Raw genomic sequence first — 17267 nt, forward strand, 5'->3', positions numbered from 1 at the left:
TTTAGAAACACATTTGGGTTATGAATTTATTTGCTTGCAGTGTTTACATGTAGAATAATGGTTGGCCAGGCTGAATTAAAAATACGTATGCGGTTTCATCTTAGTTCTGATATACCATTTGCTCGCAATCCAGCCCAAAGTCAACAAAGGACTTCTATATCTGTCTGCTATGCATTCCTTGATCATCAATTACTTTGTATAGCACATATAAGGAACTTTTCCCATCAGCGCTGTTCCTGAAAAGTGGATGGTGCTCAAATCAAGGTGAGTTGACATTACAGGGAGGGATGAACAACCCGCTTGCAATGAAGAATAATGCACTTGTGATGCAAAATCACAAAGGACACGAGAAGATAAATAATAGGAAATTAGTCTGAATGTTCAGATATAACACAAAGGATAGAATGTTCAGAAAATATGGGCAACAAATTACCTTTTACATATTATACATTAATTTATAATTGATGCCAAAAGCTTTTACACAATGATGGTAAGCAGCATCTTCCACTCTATCTGGCTGGAATTGCTTCAATCATATATATATATATATATATATATATATATACATATATGTATATGTGTCAGTCAGAGGATAAAAGCACTGCAAAAATGATCAAAATAAAACTCTGCTCCAACAATCATATGAAAACAAAGAATAAAAAGAATATATAATATATATGTATATGTACATAAACAAACATGTTAGGGAAAACTGCATAGTTTTACAAATAATATATGCTGTTTATGTTCTAAATACAATTTAAGCAGATTATAATATTCTTTGGTACATAAGCAGTTTTCTACTGTGCAATATTTGGTCTGCATACATCCCACTGTAGTATATGTTTTAGAGAATTATTATTGTGATAGGTTGGGAAGAAAGTAAGGTGTATTTTGCAGAGTTTCTATTGGTATATGCTTAGTTCCGTATTGTAAAAAACAAAAACTATCTTCCATTATGAATCAAGATAGCAGCAAGTAATTAATAATAAAAATATCCCTGTTCAAAAGGCAGACACTAAGTTAGTTTCATATTTAATTTGCACATGTTATGAATCAAATGCATTCGTGAAGAATTCACTGTTACAGCTGAATTAAAATTTTAATTTGTACTACTGATTTAAAAATGATTAAAAATAAAAATTCTTTGAGAAGTGTTTGTACAAATTTTTTGAGTTGAAGCCCTGCTGATTTTCTGCAAAGGCACTGCATGTGTCACATTGCAAATTGAAAGTATTTGATGTATAACCTGATTTAGGGATAAGGTATTGTGTAAACAACAAAGAAGATGGAAGTCAATTTGAACCAATAGAGTTCCCATGTAAATAGGGCAAATAAATGCAAACACCCAAGGCAGAAACAGGAGTCCTGCTGCTTTGCTTTACTAGTACTAAGAAATAGCTTCTGTACCTTAACCTCATGTTTTGTCATTATAAGTTTATCTCAATTGACAAAGTGCCTATACCAATAGTTTGGGAATGTGTATCAGATTCTAGTCATTAGGTTGCCTTTACAGTGACAAACGTTTCTGCAGCTTTTCAGTATAGTTAGATCTCAATGTTAACCTCGGGTCTATAGAGCACGTAACCTTGCCAGTAGTGCTTCTACTTCAGGAACAGCATCATCCTGAGCACTGGAAATAATAGCTCCCATCTCCTTCTCCCTGATGTCTAAAACAGTATGTCCCTCCCTTTTCCTGACAGCTTTACTCCTTGCAGTAGATGAATGAGCTTCTGCTTCATAACTGAGCTCTTTGGCAATTGGAATTCTTTTTGTGTTTAAGTGGATATTCTGGCGAGAACGTGACCTTTCCAGTTGTGCCTTTTGATTTTCTGCAGTGAGAAAAAAAATAAAGGAAAATTAAATTACAGAACACAGTTGAATGGGTTTAAACAAAAACTATGCAAAGTAGAGAAATATGAAGCAAACAATACACAGGTAGCAGAAATGGAAACTGTAAAGATGACAGAAGCTACAGGAAATGTCAATCGTGCACAGAGGCACATAAATATCATCAGAGTGGTAGAAGCTTGGTAGCATAAACCCAATGGTCTCAATTTAGAAATCATGTTTTTCCTCTCAGCAAATTTAGCTCCAGGGGGAATGATGTCAGCATAAGAGAATGCATCTTTAATAAACTGATTAGCATTTACATGTCAAGTAAGGCAGGTGGGATGAACACAATAAAAAAGTGAGAGCACCAACTATTAATACAACAAAACTTTGTTTATAAACTGCAGAATTTTGAGATTTATCTCAGAATCTTAAAGGCTTAGAGGTATAGCAAAAGCACAATTTAATTTTCAAACATTATCTATTTTCTATCTATCTGCTATCTTTGCAGTATGTTACTAATAAGTGACAGTGATCTTGACTTATCACACTTGCTGTAGTAGTCAGCTGTACAGTCAATGATTAAATGGCTTTGGCTGATTGACTTTCCATAGGAGCAAGAGATAGAAATTTTATCAGCCGGGTTGCAGACATCTAGCAAACATTATGAATTATCCTCTCCCACATCTTCAACTATAAAAAAGGGACACTCCATATTCATGTAACCTTGAGCATAGCCTGAAAACAGCTGCAACAAACTTGACATGACATTTAAAGTTTTTGGTTATTCTCTGAAAGATGTTCTATCAACCAAACAGTAATGACTTTGGAACAGAAGCAGTCACTCATGACTGTGTGTTTTATGTGAAAGCTGAAAATTCCTACAGAAAACAGCTTGTACTTTAAAAGGCTTCTGCTGAAGATATTTACTGCACTGTCATTTCATGACCAGGGGGCTCACAGTGATGGATGAGTACTTTACACAGTAGCTTGGACAATCTCAGCAAACCTCTGTAGTATGATCACCTTTAGACCAGAGGCAAGAAAATAAATGTTTTTTCCAAAACCTAGTGGCTTTGCTGGCTATCAGTATTTTAGAACCCGTTTTTGAGGAACAGCATTAGGCAGTAGGGGGTGACATGATATATTGGACTGTGATGTATTGCTGTCTGCCACTATATTGTAGCATAACTCCACCCACATTCTCAATATAGCCTACCACTTTGCATTTACTACTGTGTATTTAGACAGGAAGGAAACACAACAAGTGTTCCAAATGAGCTATCTGCACACAATAATATATTAAAGTTTACATATCCATGTTTTTGAACATTTATCAATTTGTTCATCTTGTGTTCTCTCGAGGTACCTTCCATTGAATTTACCCTAGTTCGTTTTGTAGAAAAAAAACAAGTATTGAGATATTGATATCAACACTGCAAAATGCCAAAGTAAAGTAGCCAGTTGGAACGTGTGTAGACATTTTTCAAATTAAGGCTTCCATTTGGCATTCTGAAGATTAGTTAATTGTAGAACTCCACAATTCTTCGTCTCAAGAGTTGCTCAGAACTGAATCAGAATAATATAATTTTTCAAGCAGTAAAATGTTAGCAGGAAGAAATAACAGAAATGACCTTATGAAATGGCACATTGCATGTGGTGGAGGAAGAAAAATAACAGTATGTCGTTCACTTCTGCAATTCATGCACAGAATGCTAATTATTAGAAATGAGGAGATAGTGTAAAATCTATTTCAATTTCTCTTCACATACTGTATGCTGATTGTTCAGACTGGCATGGATTTTGCCTAGACCAACATTCAATATTAGAAAGAAAGGTTAGGTATCATCAAGGGACGTTAATTATGCAAAAGCAAGCAAAACGAATTTGATCAGAAACAGATAGGAAGCTTTTATTTCTCTCCGACAGCTGAGGTTAGAAAAACATTTATGTTAATACTGGAGCATCTGCTGATTACATCTGAAGCTGTGGGACACCGACATTAAATCACTGAACCATTTTGGCAGCTTCTAGGTTTTTTAGCGCTACAGGGGCCTCATTTCACTGGTAATTTGCAAAGAATTTTACCAAAGTTTGACAGACAGCCAAAAAAACTTAATTATAGAAAGATATTTTTGATCATTTAAACATCATGCGACTATTACAATAAAGCATTTTAAATGTACTATAAGTAATCACCGGATTCTAGCCTTCGTAAATTACTTTACAGAAATGTGAAACATTAAACAATAGGTCCTTAAAAAGCTGTAATGCCTATTTTGTTGATAACTACATTTACTTTTATGATAAATTTAGTTTGCATCAATCAATTTCAACATTGCTTTGAGATGGGCAGTTTTTCGGTGTCTTACTGATCTGATATTTTTGGGAGAAGCTTATGACATCAGAGAGGGAGTTGAAATCCACAGGCACTTGCATTTTCAAAAGAACAGATCAGAATATGATTGCAGTTAACATTTTAATGGCTGCCATCATATGTTTAACAGTATGGTGAAGCATGACTGAAACTCATATACATAAGTGATAAGTATATAGAAAAGTATTAAACAAGAATAAACCCACAGAATCAGATGAAAGCCTATCTCGAGATTTACACTACAACTTAACCATTGGTGCCAAGTGGAAATTACCAAAGCTGCAGTATAAAAGAATCTTTGATACATTAGAAATAAAGTCAGGGAACTGGCAGCAACAAATAGAATGGAGGGATGTGATATTATGATGTTGACAGTAATATTACACCCATTGGGCTCAAATTTGGCCCCTGCCAATTTTTGGCGCACTCACCTGAGATATAATTGGCATGAGCAACCAACTTGCATTAACAGGCAGATTATATACTTTTACCGATAGGCAGTTGGAAATGTGGACATAGGAATTGATAGCTGAAAAAGTTGACAGGCAGTGTGCACAGATGAAAGATTTTTAATATACAATAGATAAAGATAATGATGCCTGTAACTAAGGCCGAGAGAGGTTATTTTACTACTGTTTTTGCACTGAGGCACAGCAATTTTGGATATGCATCAGTGTGGAAGCATTAGTGTGACTTGGAAATCAGGTTTGTGATTTGCCTCCTGAGTGCGTTGAAGCCAAGACACAAAAGATCTGCTCCAGAAAGTATTGTCACACCGCTTGGACTTCACATCAGATTGGTGAATACTTCCAACCTGGTGCGAATCCAATTTTAACAAGCACTCCGACTGGTCAACTGGACCCACCCAGGAGCTTTTTAATCTTGGTCTGTAATTTTTCTTAATGTTTGGAGAATGACGATACTTCTGCTCATGCTTCCTGCACATTAAAAATGATTATTTGATAAAACATCAGTTTCATTTCAGACATTTGAAGAATTAAATATGTAAATTAAATACATGTTTGATGTGAATCGAAGGGAAACACATGCAGGGCATTTGTGAGTAGGGTCTGAAGAATATCTGACGAGCAACAGAGTTGCACAAGTAATTGTTAGGAAATATTCATCATCATCATAGGCGGTCCCTCGGAATCGAGGAAGACTTGCTTCCACTCCTGAAGTGAGTTCTTTGGTGGCTGAACAGTCCAATACAGGAGCCACAGACCCTGTCACAGGTGGGGCAGACATTTGTCGGGGGGGGTGGGGGGTGGGACTGTTTTGCTGCACGCTCCTTCCGCTGCCTGCGCCTGACCTCTTCACGCTCTCAGCATTAAGATTCAAAGAGCTCAACGTCCTCCCGGATGCACTTTCTCCACCGAGGGCGGTCTTCGGCCAGGGACTCCCAGGTGTCAGTGGTGATGTCGCACTTTACCAGGGAGGCTTTGAGGGTGTCCTTGTAACGTTTCTGCTGCCCACCTTTGGCTTGTTTGCCGTGAAGGAGCTCTGCATGGAGCAGGTGCTTTGGGAGTCTCGTGTCTGGCATGCAAACTATGTGGCCTGCCCAGCGAAGCTGATCAAGTGTGGTTCGTGCTTCAATGCTGGGGATGTTAGCCTGGGCGAGGACACTGATGTTGGTGCGCCTGTCCTCCCAGGGGATTTGCGGATCTTGCGGTGATCGTTGGTGATATATCTCCAGCAACTTGAGGTGTCTTCTGTACATCGTCCATGCCTCTGATCCATACAGGAGGGCAGGTATTACTACAGCCCTGTAGACCATGAGCTTGGTGATCGATTTGAGGGCCTGGACTTCGAACACTCTTTTCCTCAGATGGACGAAGGCTGCACTGGAGGCGGTGTTGAATCTCCGCATCAATGTCTGCCTTTGTTGATAAGAGGCTCCCGAGGTATGGGAAGTGATCCAGGTTGTCGAGGGTTGCACAGTGAATCTTGATAACTGGGGGGCAGTGCTGTGCGGTGATGACAGGCTAGTGGAGGACCTTTGTCTTACAAATGCAAAGCGTAAGACCCATGCTTTCACATGCCTCGGTGAATACAGCGACTATATCCTGGAGTTCAGCCTCAGAATGTGCGCAGACGCAGGCGTCGTCCCCATAGTGCAGCTCAACGACAGAGGTTTGGGTGATCTTGGACCTGGCCTGGAGGTGGCGGAGGTTAAACAGCTTCCCACTGGTTCCACTCCAGTGGGGAGCTTGTTGATTGTGAGGTGGAGCATGGCAGCGAGGAAGATTGAGAAGAGGGTTGGAGCGATGACGCAGCCCTGTTTGACCCCGGTCCGGACGTGGATTGGGTCTGTAATGGAACCGCTGGTAAGGATCACGGGCTGCATGTCGTCGTGGAGCAGGTGAAGGATGTTGACAAACTTTTGGGGGCATCCAAAACGGAGGAGGACGCTCCATAGATCCTCATGGTTGACAGTGTCAAAGGCCTTTGTAAGATCGACAAAGACCATGTATAAGGGCTGGCACTGCTCCCTGAATTTTTCCTGCATCTGTCGCGCTGCAAAGATCATGTCCATTGTGCCCCGTAGGGGACGAAATTCACACTGTGATTCTGGGAGGAGCTCCTCGGCCACAGGGAGAAGATGGTTGAGGAGAACTCTAGCGACAACTTTCCCAGTGGCTGATAGCAGGGAGATTCCCCTGTAGTTGCCGCAGTCGAACTTGTCCCCCTTTTTATAGATGGTCACGATCACTGCATCTCTGAGATCTCCTGGCATGCTCTCCTCCCTACAGATGAGAGAGATGAGGTCATGTATCCGTGCCTACAGCGCCTCTCCACCATACTTTAGCATCTCAGCAGGGATTCCTTCCGCACCCGTAGCCTTGTTATTCTTCAGCTGTTTTATGGCTTTGCCTATCTCGAGCAGCATTGGAGTTTCACTGAGTTGGTGGTGGGTCGCATGCTGCGGGATGGAGTTGAGAACACTCGAGTCAAAGGCAGAATCTCGATTGAGGAGATCTTCAAAGTGTTCCTTCCAGCGGGGCCTGACAGCCTTGGTGTCCTTGATGAGTGTTTCCCCGTTCTTGGTCAGGAGTGGGGTGGGGCCTTGAGAGTTTGGACCGTTGGTGGCCTTGACTGCAATGAAGAATCCTCGCATATCGTGGCTGTCGACCAGTTGTTGTATCTCCTGTGCTTTCTCCATCCACCACCTGTTCTTTAGGTCCCGTGAAGAAGTGCTTATATGGAATAATATGATATATTATTCCATATATCACTCACTAACATCTGGCCCTCTATCTATTATTTGTCTCAGCTGGCTCACAGATAGCATGTAGGCAAGAGTCTAATACATTTTGATGAGCAACACAGAACCAGCAAAAAATTATTTTGCTTAGAAAGCTCCCCCACGCCACCATGAAAGATGTTGACAGAAAAGTAGTTAAAAGATTAGAAGAAAGTAAACACAACATGCAGCTGCCAATGTAAACAGATTAGTGTTTGCAATTTCCTACATACTGAGTTCATGATCTGTACTGAGTCATTTGAAGAGGTTGCAGTAACTTCCCCACAGAAAGGAAGAAAGAGAAAAGAAAATAAAAACAATATAAAAAGCTAAGTAATTTTGGCCCTTGTGTACTTCTCAGCGACAGGTTGTATTGTGCCACTGTTAGTATCCTCGCAGCAGACTGGCTCACCCTTTCGGTCAGGGAATAGAGCACAGTCTGGGTACGAAACCGACAATTAAAAAAAAATGTCTCTGGCAAATGAAAAGTCAGACATTTTCCTTTTTTAACTGCAGAAGGTTTGACCTTTTAGTACCAATCTAAAATATGTATTTTCCTCCAGTACTTAATTATATAGCATTTAAGGCATAATAGAAACTTAGCACTTCACACAAAGGTCTAACACATTTATTTCCAATAATCAATTCTATGTCTAAGGAGAGTGCACGTTTGTCTGATTTTGAATAAAGTGTTGAATTTGTTGACATTTGTATTTATCGGCACATCATGTCTGATCAGGTATAATCACAGTTTTAAATTACTGAGGTGACAAGTTAGAATTTAAATGTTAAAGTGCAGTATGTTTTTAGAGAAATGATCAATATTGATGATTCCTGGTGTGCTTATCTTTATTTCAAGAAACTTATATGATGTGAGAAGAAATCATATTACTGTTTAATGAAAATTCCAAACTGTGTTCTTAATGCATTCTAACAAACAGGCAAATGACAATTATAGCTAGACATTATTGGCGTAGAAATTCCGCTTTCTCCTTCCCGTGGATGATCGATTAGATTTTAGAGAAAAAATACGCACTTACCTGAAGCTGCTGCGCCCGCTCGACTTTCCGATCCACAGGCCTCCTCTTGCTGTGCGTCACAGCGCGTGCACATCGGGACGTGCGCAGGCCTGGAGCTGGAGTCACATGGCTCTGGGCAGCCAATCAGGTATAGTATATTCTCATTCACAGTAATAGGAATTTCGTAAGTCCGAAATTCCTTTTATTATGAATGAGAAACCCCCCCCCCCAAACAATCAAAACACTAATAAAAAATAGAAAATATACACTACATATTTAAGATTAATTTAAATTAAAGTTATTAATGTCTTATAAAAAAAATACTTTCCTGATTTTTAAAAAGTTTTTTTAATTATGCCTTAAAATAAATTTACCGTTGTGGGGAGGGTTCTTAACAATAAAATATGTTTTCATAACTTTATTTTTATATGTTTTTGTGTGTTTTAAAACACTTGCGCCTGTAAAACTAGGCTATGCATCTGCTTTTTCAGGCGCAATATTTTTGACCGACATTTGCTGGGCAAGATATGCATAAATATCGCAAACTTGCTCGTACAAATGTCCTCGCTCCTGATCTGGCTTCGATCTGTCAAGCTCCAGTAAAGCCGGTTTTCAGCGCATGCGCATTGCGCGCTGAAAACCGGCTTTTCCAACGCCTTCCCGGGTCCGTAGAAACTTCGCACTGTCAGAATTTCTACCCCATTATCTTTACGCTGCTGGTTGGAATTCTGATTCTTTAGCGCCAGAACGAGCTCTGTGCATGCGTGATTGCATTGAACTCTTTTATCAGTTTAGAGAGCATGGGTAGCAGCATCTGTATTGTCTAAACATTTAAATTTAATGCCAGGTAGGTTTAAAAAGGTGTCCAGAAGGCCAAAGGCACCACCTGGTCACTTTTTACACCACACTGTCATTATACTCCAAGCAGTGTCCACCTACAATCCTGTGAGACTGTCTCTATAAGGGTATCTCGCACTGTCTCTCTCCCAATCATGCGTGGCTCCGATTCTGGATTTACACGATGGAGGTGATTTTCAAATGCTTGCTGCCCATTCCTTAGGGCTGAAATTCAGGTGTGCCAGAAAGCAGGCGCACCTATGAGTTTTGGAGTGGTACTTATCGATAAGGGCGACGGTGCCTCTGGGGAGTGCAGCCAGAGCCAAGACCACAACACCACGGGTGGCTTGGCTGCACAGGGGGGAAGGAAGCAGAATGGAAGTGCTATAGTGATAGGGGATTCAATAGTCAGGGGAGCAGACAGGCGTTTCTGCGGTCGCAGACGTGACTCCAGGATGGTATGTTGCCTCCCTGGTGCCAGGGTCAAGGATATCACCGAGTGGCTGCAGGGCATTCTGGGGGGAGAAGGTGAACAGCCAGAGGTCGAGATCCATATCGGGACAAAAGACATAGGTAGAAAGAGGGATGAGGTCCTGCAGGCAGAGTTTAGAGAGCTTGGAGAGAGATTAAAAAGCAGGACCTCAAAGGTAGTAATCTCCGCATTACTCCCAGTGCCACGAGCTAGTGAGTAGAGAAATAGGAGAATAGAGCAGATGAATGCGTGGCTGGAGCGATGGTGCAGGAGGGAGGGCTTTAGTTTCTTGAGGCATTGGGACCACTTCTGGGGGAGATGTGATCTGTACAAGCCGGACAGGTTGCACCTTAACAGAGCCGGGACCAATATCCTCGCCGGGGGGTGGGGTTGCTAGTGCTGTTGGGGAGGGTTTAAACTAGCTTGGCAGAGGGATGGGAACCTGAGAATAGATTCAGTAGGAAGGGGAGTAAAGCTGGAATTAGAAAGCAAAAATAAAGAAAGTGAGTTTGAAGGACAGAGGAAACAAGCAAGAAAAAAGGATAAAATACAAATTTAAAAGCTCTTGTCTAAATGCACGTAGCATTTGTAACAAAATAGATGAGTTGACGACACAAATAGATACAAATGGGTATGATCTCATAGCCATTACAGAGACGTGGTTGCAAGGTGACCTGGACTGGGAACTAAATATTCAGGGGTATTTGACAATTCCGAAGGACAGGCAGAAAGGAAAAGAAGGTGGGATTGCACTGTTCATAAAGGATGGGATTGGTGCGTTAGTGAGAAACAATATGGCTCAGAGGATCAAGATGTTGAATCAGTTTGGATGGAAATAAGGAATAATAAAGGGAAAAAGTCGCTGGTGGACGTAGTCTATAGGCCCCCTAACAGTAGCTACACTGTTGGATGGAGTATAAATCAAGAAATAATGGAAGCTTGTAATAAGGGAACGGCAATAATCATGGGTGTTTTTAACCTTCATGGTAATTGGACAAAGCAAATTGGCCAGGATAGCCTTGAGGAGCAGTTCATAGAGTGTATCCAGGATAGTTTCCTTAAACAGTACGTTGCGGAATCAACCAGGGAGCAGGCTATCTTAGATCTAGTAAATGAGGCAGGATTAATAACTCATAGTAAAAGATCCTCTAGGAATGAGTGACCAAAAATGGTTGAATTTCAAATTCAGTTGGAGGGTGAGAAAGTTGGTTCTCAAACCAAGGTCCTAAGCTTAAATAAAGGAGACTACAAAGGTTTAAGGGCAGATCTGGGAAAATAGAGTAAAGAATGGGACGATTGATGAGTAGCGGCAGACATTTAAGGAGATATTTCATAACCCGCAACAAAAATATATCCCAATGAAAAGGAAAGACTGTAATAGAAGGGATAACCATCCGTGGCTAACTAAGGAAATAAGGGAGGGTATCAAATTGAAAACAAAGGCATACAATGTGGCCAAGACTAGTGGGAGGCCAGAGGATTGGGAAACTTTTAAAAGCCAGCAGAGAACAAATAAAAAATGATTAAGAGAGGGAAGATAGATTATGAAAGTAAACTAGCACAAAATACAAAAATAGATAGTAAGAGTTTCTACAGGTACATAAAAAGGAAAAGAATGTCTAAAGTAAATGTTGGTCCCCTGGAGAATGAGACTGGGGAATTAATAATGGGGAACAGGGAAATGGCAGAGATGTTGAACAAATATTTTGTATCAGTCTTCACGGTAGAAGACACTAAAAACATCCCAATAGTGGATAATCAAGGGGCTATAGGTAGTATAGAGAGGGAGGAACTTAATACAATCACTATCACTAATGAAGTAGTATTAGGTAAAATAATGGGACTAAAGGCGGACAAGTCCCCTGGACCTGATTGTTTACATCGTAGGATCTTAAGAGAAGCGGCTGCAGAGACAGTGAATGCATTGGTTGTAATCTACCAAAATTCCCTGGATTCTGGGGCGGTCCCAGCAGATTGGAAAATCGCAAATGTAATGCCCCTATTTAAAAAATGAGGCAGACAAAAAGCAAGAAAGTATAGACCAGTTAGCCTGACATCTGTTATTAAGGAAGCAGTCGGGGGACATTTGGAAAAGCATGATTCAATCAAGCAGAGTCAGCATGGATTTATGAAAGGAAAATCATATTTGACAAATTTACTGGAGCTCTTTGAGGATGTAACGAGCAGGATGAATAAGTGGGAACCAGTGGATGTGGTGTATTTGGATTTCCAGAAGGCATTCGATAAGATGCCACATAAGAGGTCACTGCACAAGATAAAAGCTCACGGGTTTGGGGGTAATATATTAGCATGGATAGAAGATTGGTTAACTAACAGAAAACAGAGAGTCGGGATAAATGGGTCATTTTCCAGTTGGTAAACAGTGACTAGTGGGGTGCCGCAGGGATCAGTGCTGTGTGCTCAACTATTTACAATTTATATTAATGACTTGGATGAAGGGACCGAGTGTAATGTAGCCATATTTGCTGATGATACAAAGATGGGTGGGAAAGCAAATTGTGAGGACACAAAAAATCTGCAAAGGAATATAGACAGGCTAAGTGAGTGGGCAAAAATTTGGCAGATGGAGTATAATGTGGCAAAATGTGAGGTTATCCACTTTGACAGAAATAATAGAAAAGCAAATTATAATTTAAATGGAGAAAAATTGCAAGTGCTGCAATAGAGAGAGACCTGGGGGTCCTTGTGCATGAAACACAAAAAGTTAGTATGCAGCTACAGCAAGTAATCAGGAAGGCAAATGTAATGTTGGCCTTTATTGCAAGGGGGATAGAGTATAAAAGCAGAGAAGTCCTGCTACAACTGCACAGGGTATTGGTGCACAGTACACCTAGAGTACTGCCTACAGTTTTGGTCTCCGTATTTAAGGAAGGATATACTTGCATTGGAGGCTGTTCAGAGAAAATTCACTAGGTTGATTCCGGAGATGAGGGGATTGACTTATGAGGATAGGTTGGGCCTATACACATTGGAGTTCAGAAGAATGAGAGGTGATCTTATTGAAACTTATAAGATAATGAGAGAGCTCAACAAGGTGGATGCAGAGAGGATATTTCCACTCATAGGGGAAACTAAAACTAGGGGACATAGTCTTAGAATAAGGGGTCGCCCATTTAACACTGAGATGAAGACATTTCTTCTCTCAGAGGGTTGTAAATCTCTGGAATTCTCTGCCCCAGAGAGCTGTGGAGGCTGGGTCATTAAGGCAGAGATAGACAAGATTTTTGAGCGACAAAGGAGTAAAAGGTTACGGGGAGCGGGCAGGGAAGTGGAGCTGAGTCCATGATCAGATCAGCCATGATCTTATTGAATGGCAGAGCAGGCTCAAGGGGCCAAATGGCCTACTCCTGCTCCTATTTCTTATGTTCTTATGTTTACTGCTGGAACTCCTGGTACGGTAAATAGATCTATTTTCAGTTCAGGAAATGGATCATAATGGGGGCGGGCCTTAGATTCAAAGCCAGGCTGACTGGCTGAAAATGTCTCGGTAGGGGCCTCCGTCACTGTCAATCAGTGGTGGAGTCATGGTGACGTCACAGCGTGTGCGCGTCACCATGCTCTCTCCCCTCCGTTAAAGGGGAGAGATTCTATAATTTTTTAAGCTTTGGCCACTGGGCCACCAGGGAGTGTTTCGACCGGGCCAGTGGCCGGGCCCCGAAGAGGGGATGGCAGGCTCTCCTTTGGCGGCCCAGATGAACCTGGGGGGCAGCATTTTGCTGGCTGATCGGCATGTCGGCCGGCAAAATTTTTTCCCTTGCGGCTGTGGCAGTGGGCTCTCCCCTTTAAGAATGGCCATGCTGCCGGGCCACACTCAGTGTGAAGATGGTGCACCGGCAGAAAAACCTGCCGGGGGCACCGCGTGGTGGGGGACCGACGGGTTTCAGGTGAAAATCGATGGGTAAAAAGTACACTTGAGTAAGAAGCATCAGGGAATTAGGAGGCTCTGAAGAATCGGGAGTTCCTCTGTTTTACAGTATGGATTGTAACATTGACCGATTATGTAAAACTTGCTTCTATATGTGAAGCACGCTTATACACTCGCTTACATTGGGTTAAGAAGAGGGAGGCTGCAATGCCTGATGGTTAATGAACAACCTTAAGTCGCCAACAGTGCATCGACCCTTAGCACAGAAAATAGAAGATGAAAACATACACTCAGTACTGAATAACAAGGGCAGTGGAGAATCAACATCCTAACAAGATAACATACCCTGGGAAGCAAGGTCAATCAACACGTCATGAGAAACTGAGGCAAGGTTGAAAACATTCCAGAAGGGTGACACCATGGGAGATGGACAGGTGGGGGAAAACCACTCAGAGCCAGGTTGTGCAGTAGGCCAATCGGTGGTTTTGTAGGAGGGTCATGCACCTTGGAAAACTGTATACTTGTAATTATAAAACCTCTGATCGAAGAAATGTTCATCGGAACATTTCCTGAGCATGTTCGAATAAAACCGGTTAACCGAGGTTTCGTCTGCGTGATTCCGTGATCGCTATATAATACGGGCAGGTGTCGATTCCTTATATCAGGGAGTCCACCTTGAGGAAGAGAAGTTTTCTTTTTACTCCAACAGGTAAATATTTTTGTATTACTCAACATTGGCGGTGCAACTTCTTGGGCGGGATGGGGTCCTGGCTGAAAAATCCCTGACCTGAATTTAGGTTGGGTCGGCTTGTTGACCACAAAGAGGCGGCCATTCGATTTTTAGGAATGGCCGCCGCAAACGGGCATTAACGGGTCTCTTTGAGACCCTGAATTCCGGCCCTCTTGTCTGAAAAACAGGTGACCGGTCGAGGAAAACTGACGGGCACCTCAGACATCCCTTTGACGGGCATGACCTTGGCAAAGAAGCTGCCCAAAGCCATTATTTGGAGGCCCAAACCATTTTAGGTTCGAGCCTTATTTAAATATATCTGGTGAGCTGTGGGCTTCAAACAGGTGCTCCGCTGCAGGTTGGCGGCTGTGGAAGGGAAGAAAGTCCCTACGCTGAGCCAAGCGTTGGGCTGGGGGAACGGAGGTGATTGCGGGCTGGGTGCGGGCCACCTTATTTTTGTGCAGCCAAAAGCAGCTCTCCTGGCTCCACAAAAATAAAAGTATAAAGAGGTTTGGGGCCCTTTTGGGGACTGGTCACCAGCGATCCCTTGACAGACTACTAGTTCCTCTGCTGATATACCAGATCCACTGCTGCGCAATCTTAAACCACTATACACCTCCATTCGACCCCTGGAGTGGAGTTTAAGGTGACAAGTGGTAGTGAAGAAAATAACCCAGGGATTGTCTTTGGTCTTCAGGACGATCCTGGAGTACTGGGTGTTTTTGGCAGAGGAGAGATGAGGTCCAATAGAGCTTGATGTAGTCTGGCCAGATCTGGTGATGGATGGCTAAACCAGATATGCACCAGATCTGCTCAAGTCTGCATCCCTTGAAGCAATGATGGAGGCCATACCAAGGGGAACGATTAGGATGGGAGACAGTATAGGTTTTTCTGGGGACAAGGGCATCAAAGGTTGAGCAAATTAATGGCTGCAGAAATATCATGGTAAATGGAGAGCTAAAGGCTAAAGCATTAGGAGTTTGAAAGTGCAATTGTAAGTGACATGGAAGTGGGGGTGGGGGACGGGAAGCTTCTTCCAGAGGCAGACACGGAAAAGAGTAGTGTTGAAAGGAGTTGGGGGGGCATGGGTTAGGAGGGATATAAGGAAGTGATTGGTGATCGGACCATGGGAGAAGAGAAGCCACAGGAAATGGCAAGGACAAGGAGTTGGCCAAGAATATGGATAGAAGTGTTTATATAGGAGAGGTTGAGGAAGTAATAGTATAGGAGTTGTTGCTCATCGGAAGGAAATGGCAGGTAACGCGAAAGGCCCTTTACAGAATGTCAGGAGAGATACAAAGGCTGAGGCGAATCAAGCCTGGGGCAAACGGGAGGGGTAACAGCAGAGTTCAATACCATTCTTTGTGCGAATATCTGAAATGGATTTGGCACAATCCAGCGCCACCTCAAGCAAGTGGTGGCACCAGTAAATTATGCAACCATTGCCTCTTATGTATCCATTGCCCTCCAACAGAGAGGCCTCTAGGCCAGTCAGTGATTTCAAAATCCTTTGAACATTGGACTTTAGACCTTGGGAGATCATTTTGAGAGAACAATGACAACTGGCTTCCAAGAGTTTTGCATTGACATCTCTCAGGGTCTGCAGGATCTAATGGATACCATCAGGCCTGTCCACTCACTAATTAGTCGGTAGTTATATCCAAGATTCAGCACAATTATCATGGCCAGTGTCAGCCTTCATAATGCTATCCTCTTTCCTGATATCTGCTCATGTAGCTATCGAGATACATGACCAGGCTGCCCATACACCTGCAAAAGGCTCCTCCCAGGACTCAGACACCTGAAGCAAATGCTACCTTGCTTCCAGGAGATTCATAATGCTGAAGCGCAGCAAAGCACCTTTGGCATCCTTGGTCCTCAGCTACCACCTCAGTGGAGCATCAGGATAAATTTAAGAACAACATAAGAATGGTACCAGGGGAAGTCCACTAAAACCAATTTGTGATATGAAATTCGTTGTTCAAAAGTATATCTGTTCAAAAGTATATCTGTGTTTAAGGGGATGCTTGAAGGTCACTTTACTTCCTTAAACAGATCTCTTTTGAGGCATTCTTCAACAAGCAGTCTGGTATGCAGACTCTGGTGAAAGGGTACCTCCTAGTTGATGGTCTTCTCCTTTGGGAGAGCCTTATCTAACATACCTCTCATTTCCTCTTCATATTGCATCTGTTTGGCCTCTATTACAAAGACATAAATGGAATGTCCACAGTTCATTTCATCGTAAAGGCTCCTTAAAAAATGGTGGGAAGCGAACGATTTCGCATCTGAAACTGCTGAAAGGCAGAACTGTTTTATGGTAGCACAGCTGAGAAAAGATTTTTCTAATCACTTCAGTCAAACTGATATTTCAGACAAAAGTGAGTTGAGGCTCTTTCTGGTTTGACAATACATACAGGTAGTGTGTATTTTACAATGTGCATAACTCGGGTGTACACCTTAAAGTCCAACATCCTACTGTAGAACTACCCCAATTGCAGAATTTCATGCCCTCAATTTTCTATGCTCCCCAGTTTTGAAAGACAATAAAGACAAAACTTACTCACTCTTTGAACATTAGCTCACCTTTCCCAGCTAAGCTACAGAAGCTAGCTGGTATAATCTTTTAGAACATAATAGCCAGCTTCTTACTGCTGCTGTAAGGGCATAGTTCATCCTTTGTGTCAGGGAAGAGTGGTATTTATGCTCCACACGAGCATTCTCCCATTCTATTTACTTCATCTCACCCTGTCAATACATGCTTCTGTTCCATACTCCCGAATGTATTTATCCAGCATTCCTTTCCCCTAGGTTTACAAAATATCTTGAAGTGGATCAATATTAAGCAAATCTCTCGCTTTCTCTGCTATGC

The 17267-nt window shown here is 42.1% G+C and overlaps 1 protein-coding gene across 1 annotated transcript in view; it reads right to left on the minus strand.

Annotated features, from left to right (window-relative positions):
• Nucleotides 1-767: 767 nt before the first annotated feature.
• The window catches only part of LOC139275018 (protein diaphanous homolog 3-like), a 1005387-nt gene continuing 988887 nt past the window's right edge, over nt 768-17267 (minus strand). Inside the window, 1 exon segment of the mRNA XM_070891880.1 lies at nt 768-1832. Within this exon segment, the coding sequence (XP_070747981.1) occupies nt 1573-1832 (260 nt within the window). The 3' untranslated portion in view covers nt 768-1572.

This window comes from Pristiophorus japonicus, chromosome 10 (assembly GCF_044704955.1).
Source record: "Pristiophorus japonicus isolate sPriJap1 chromosome 10, sPriJap1.hap1, whole genome shotgun sequence".
NCBI lineage: Eukaryota > Metazoa > Chordata > Chondrichthyes > Pristiophoridae > Pristiophorus > Pristiophorus japonicus.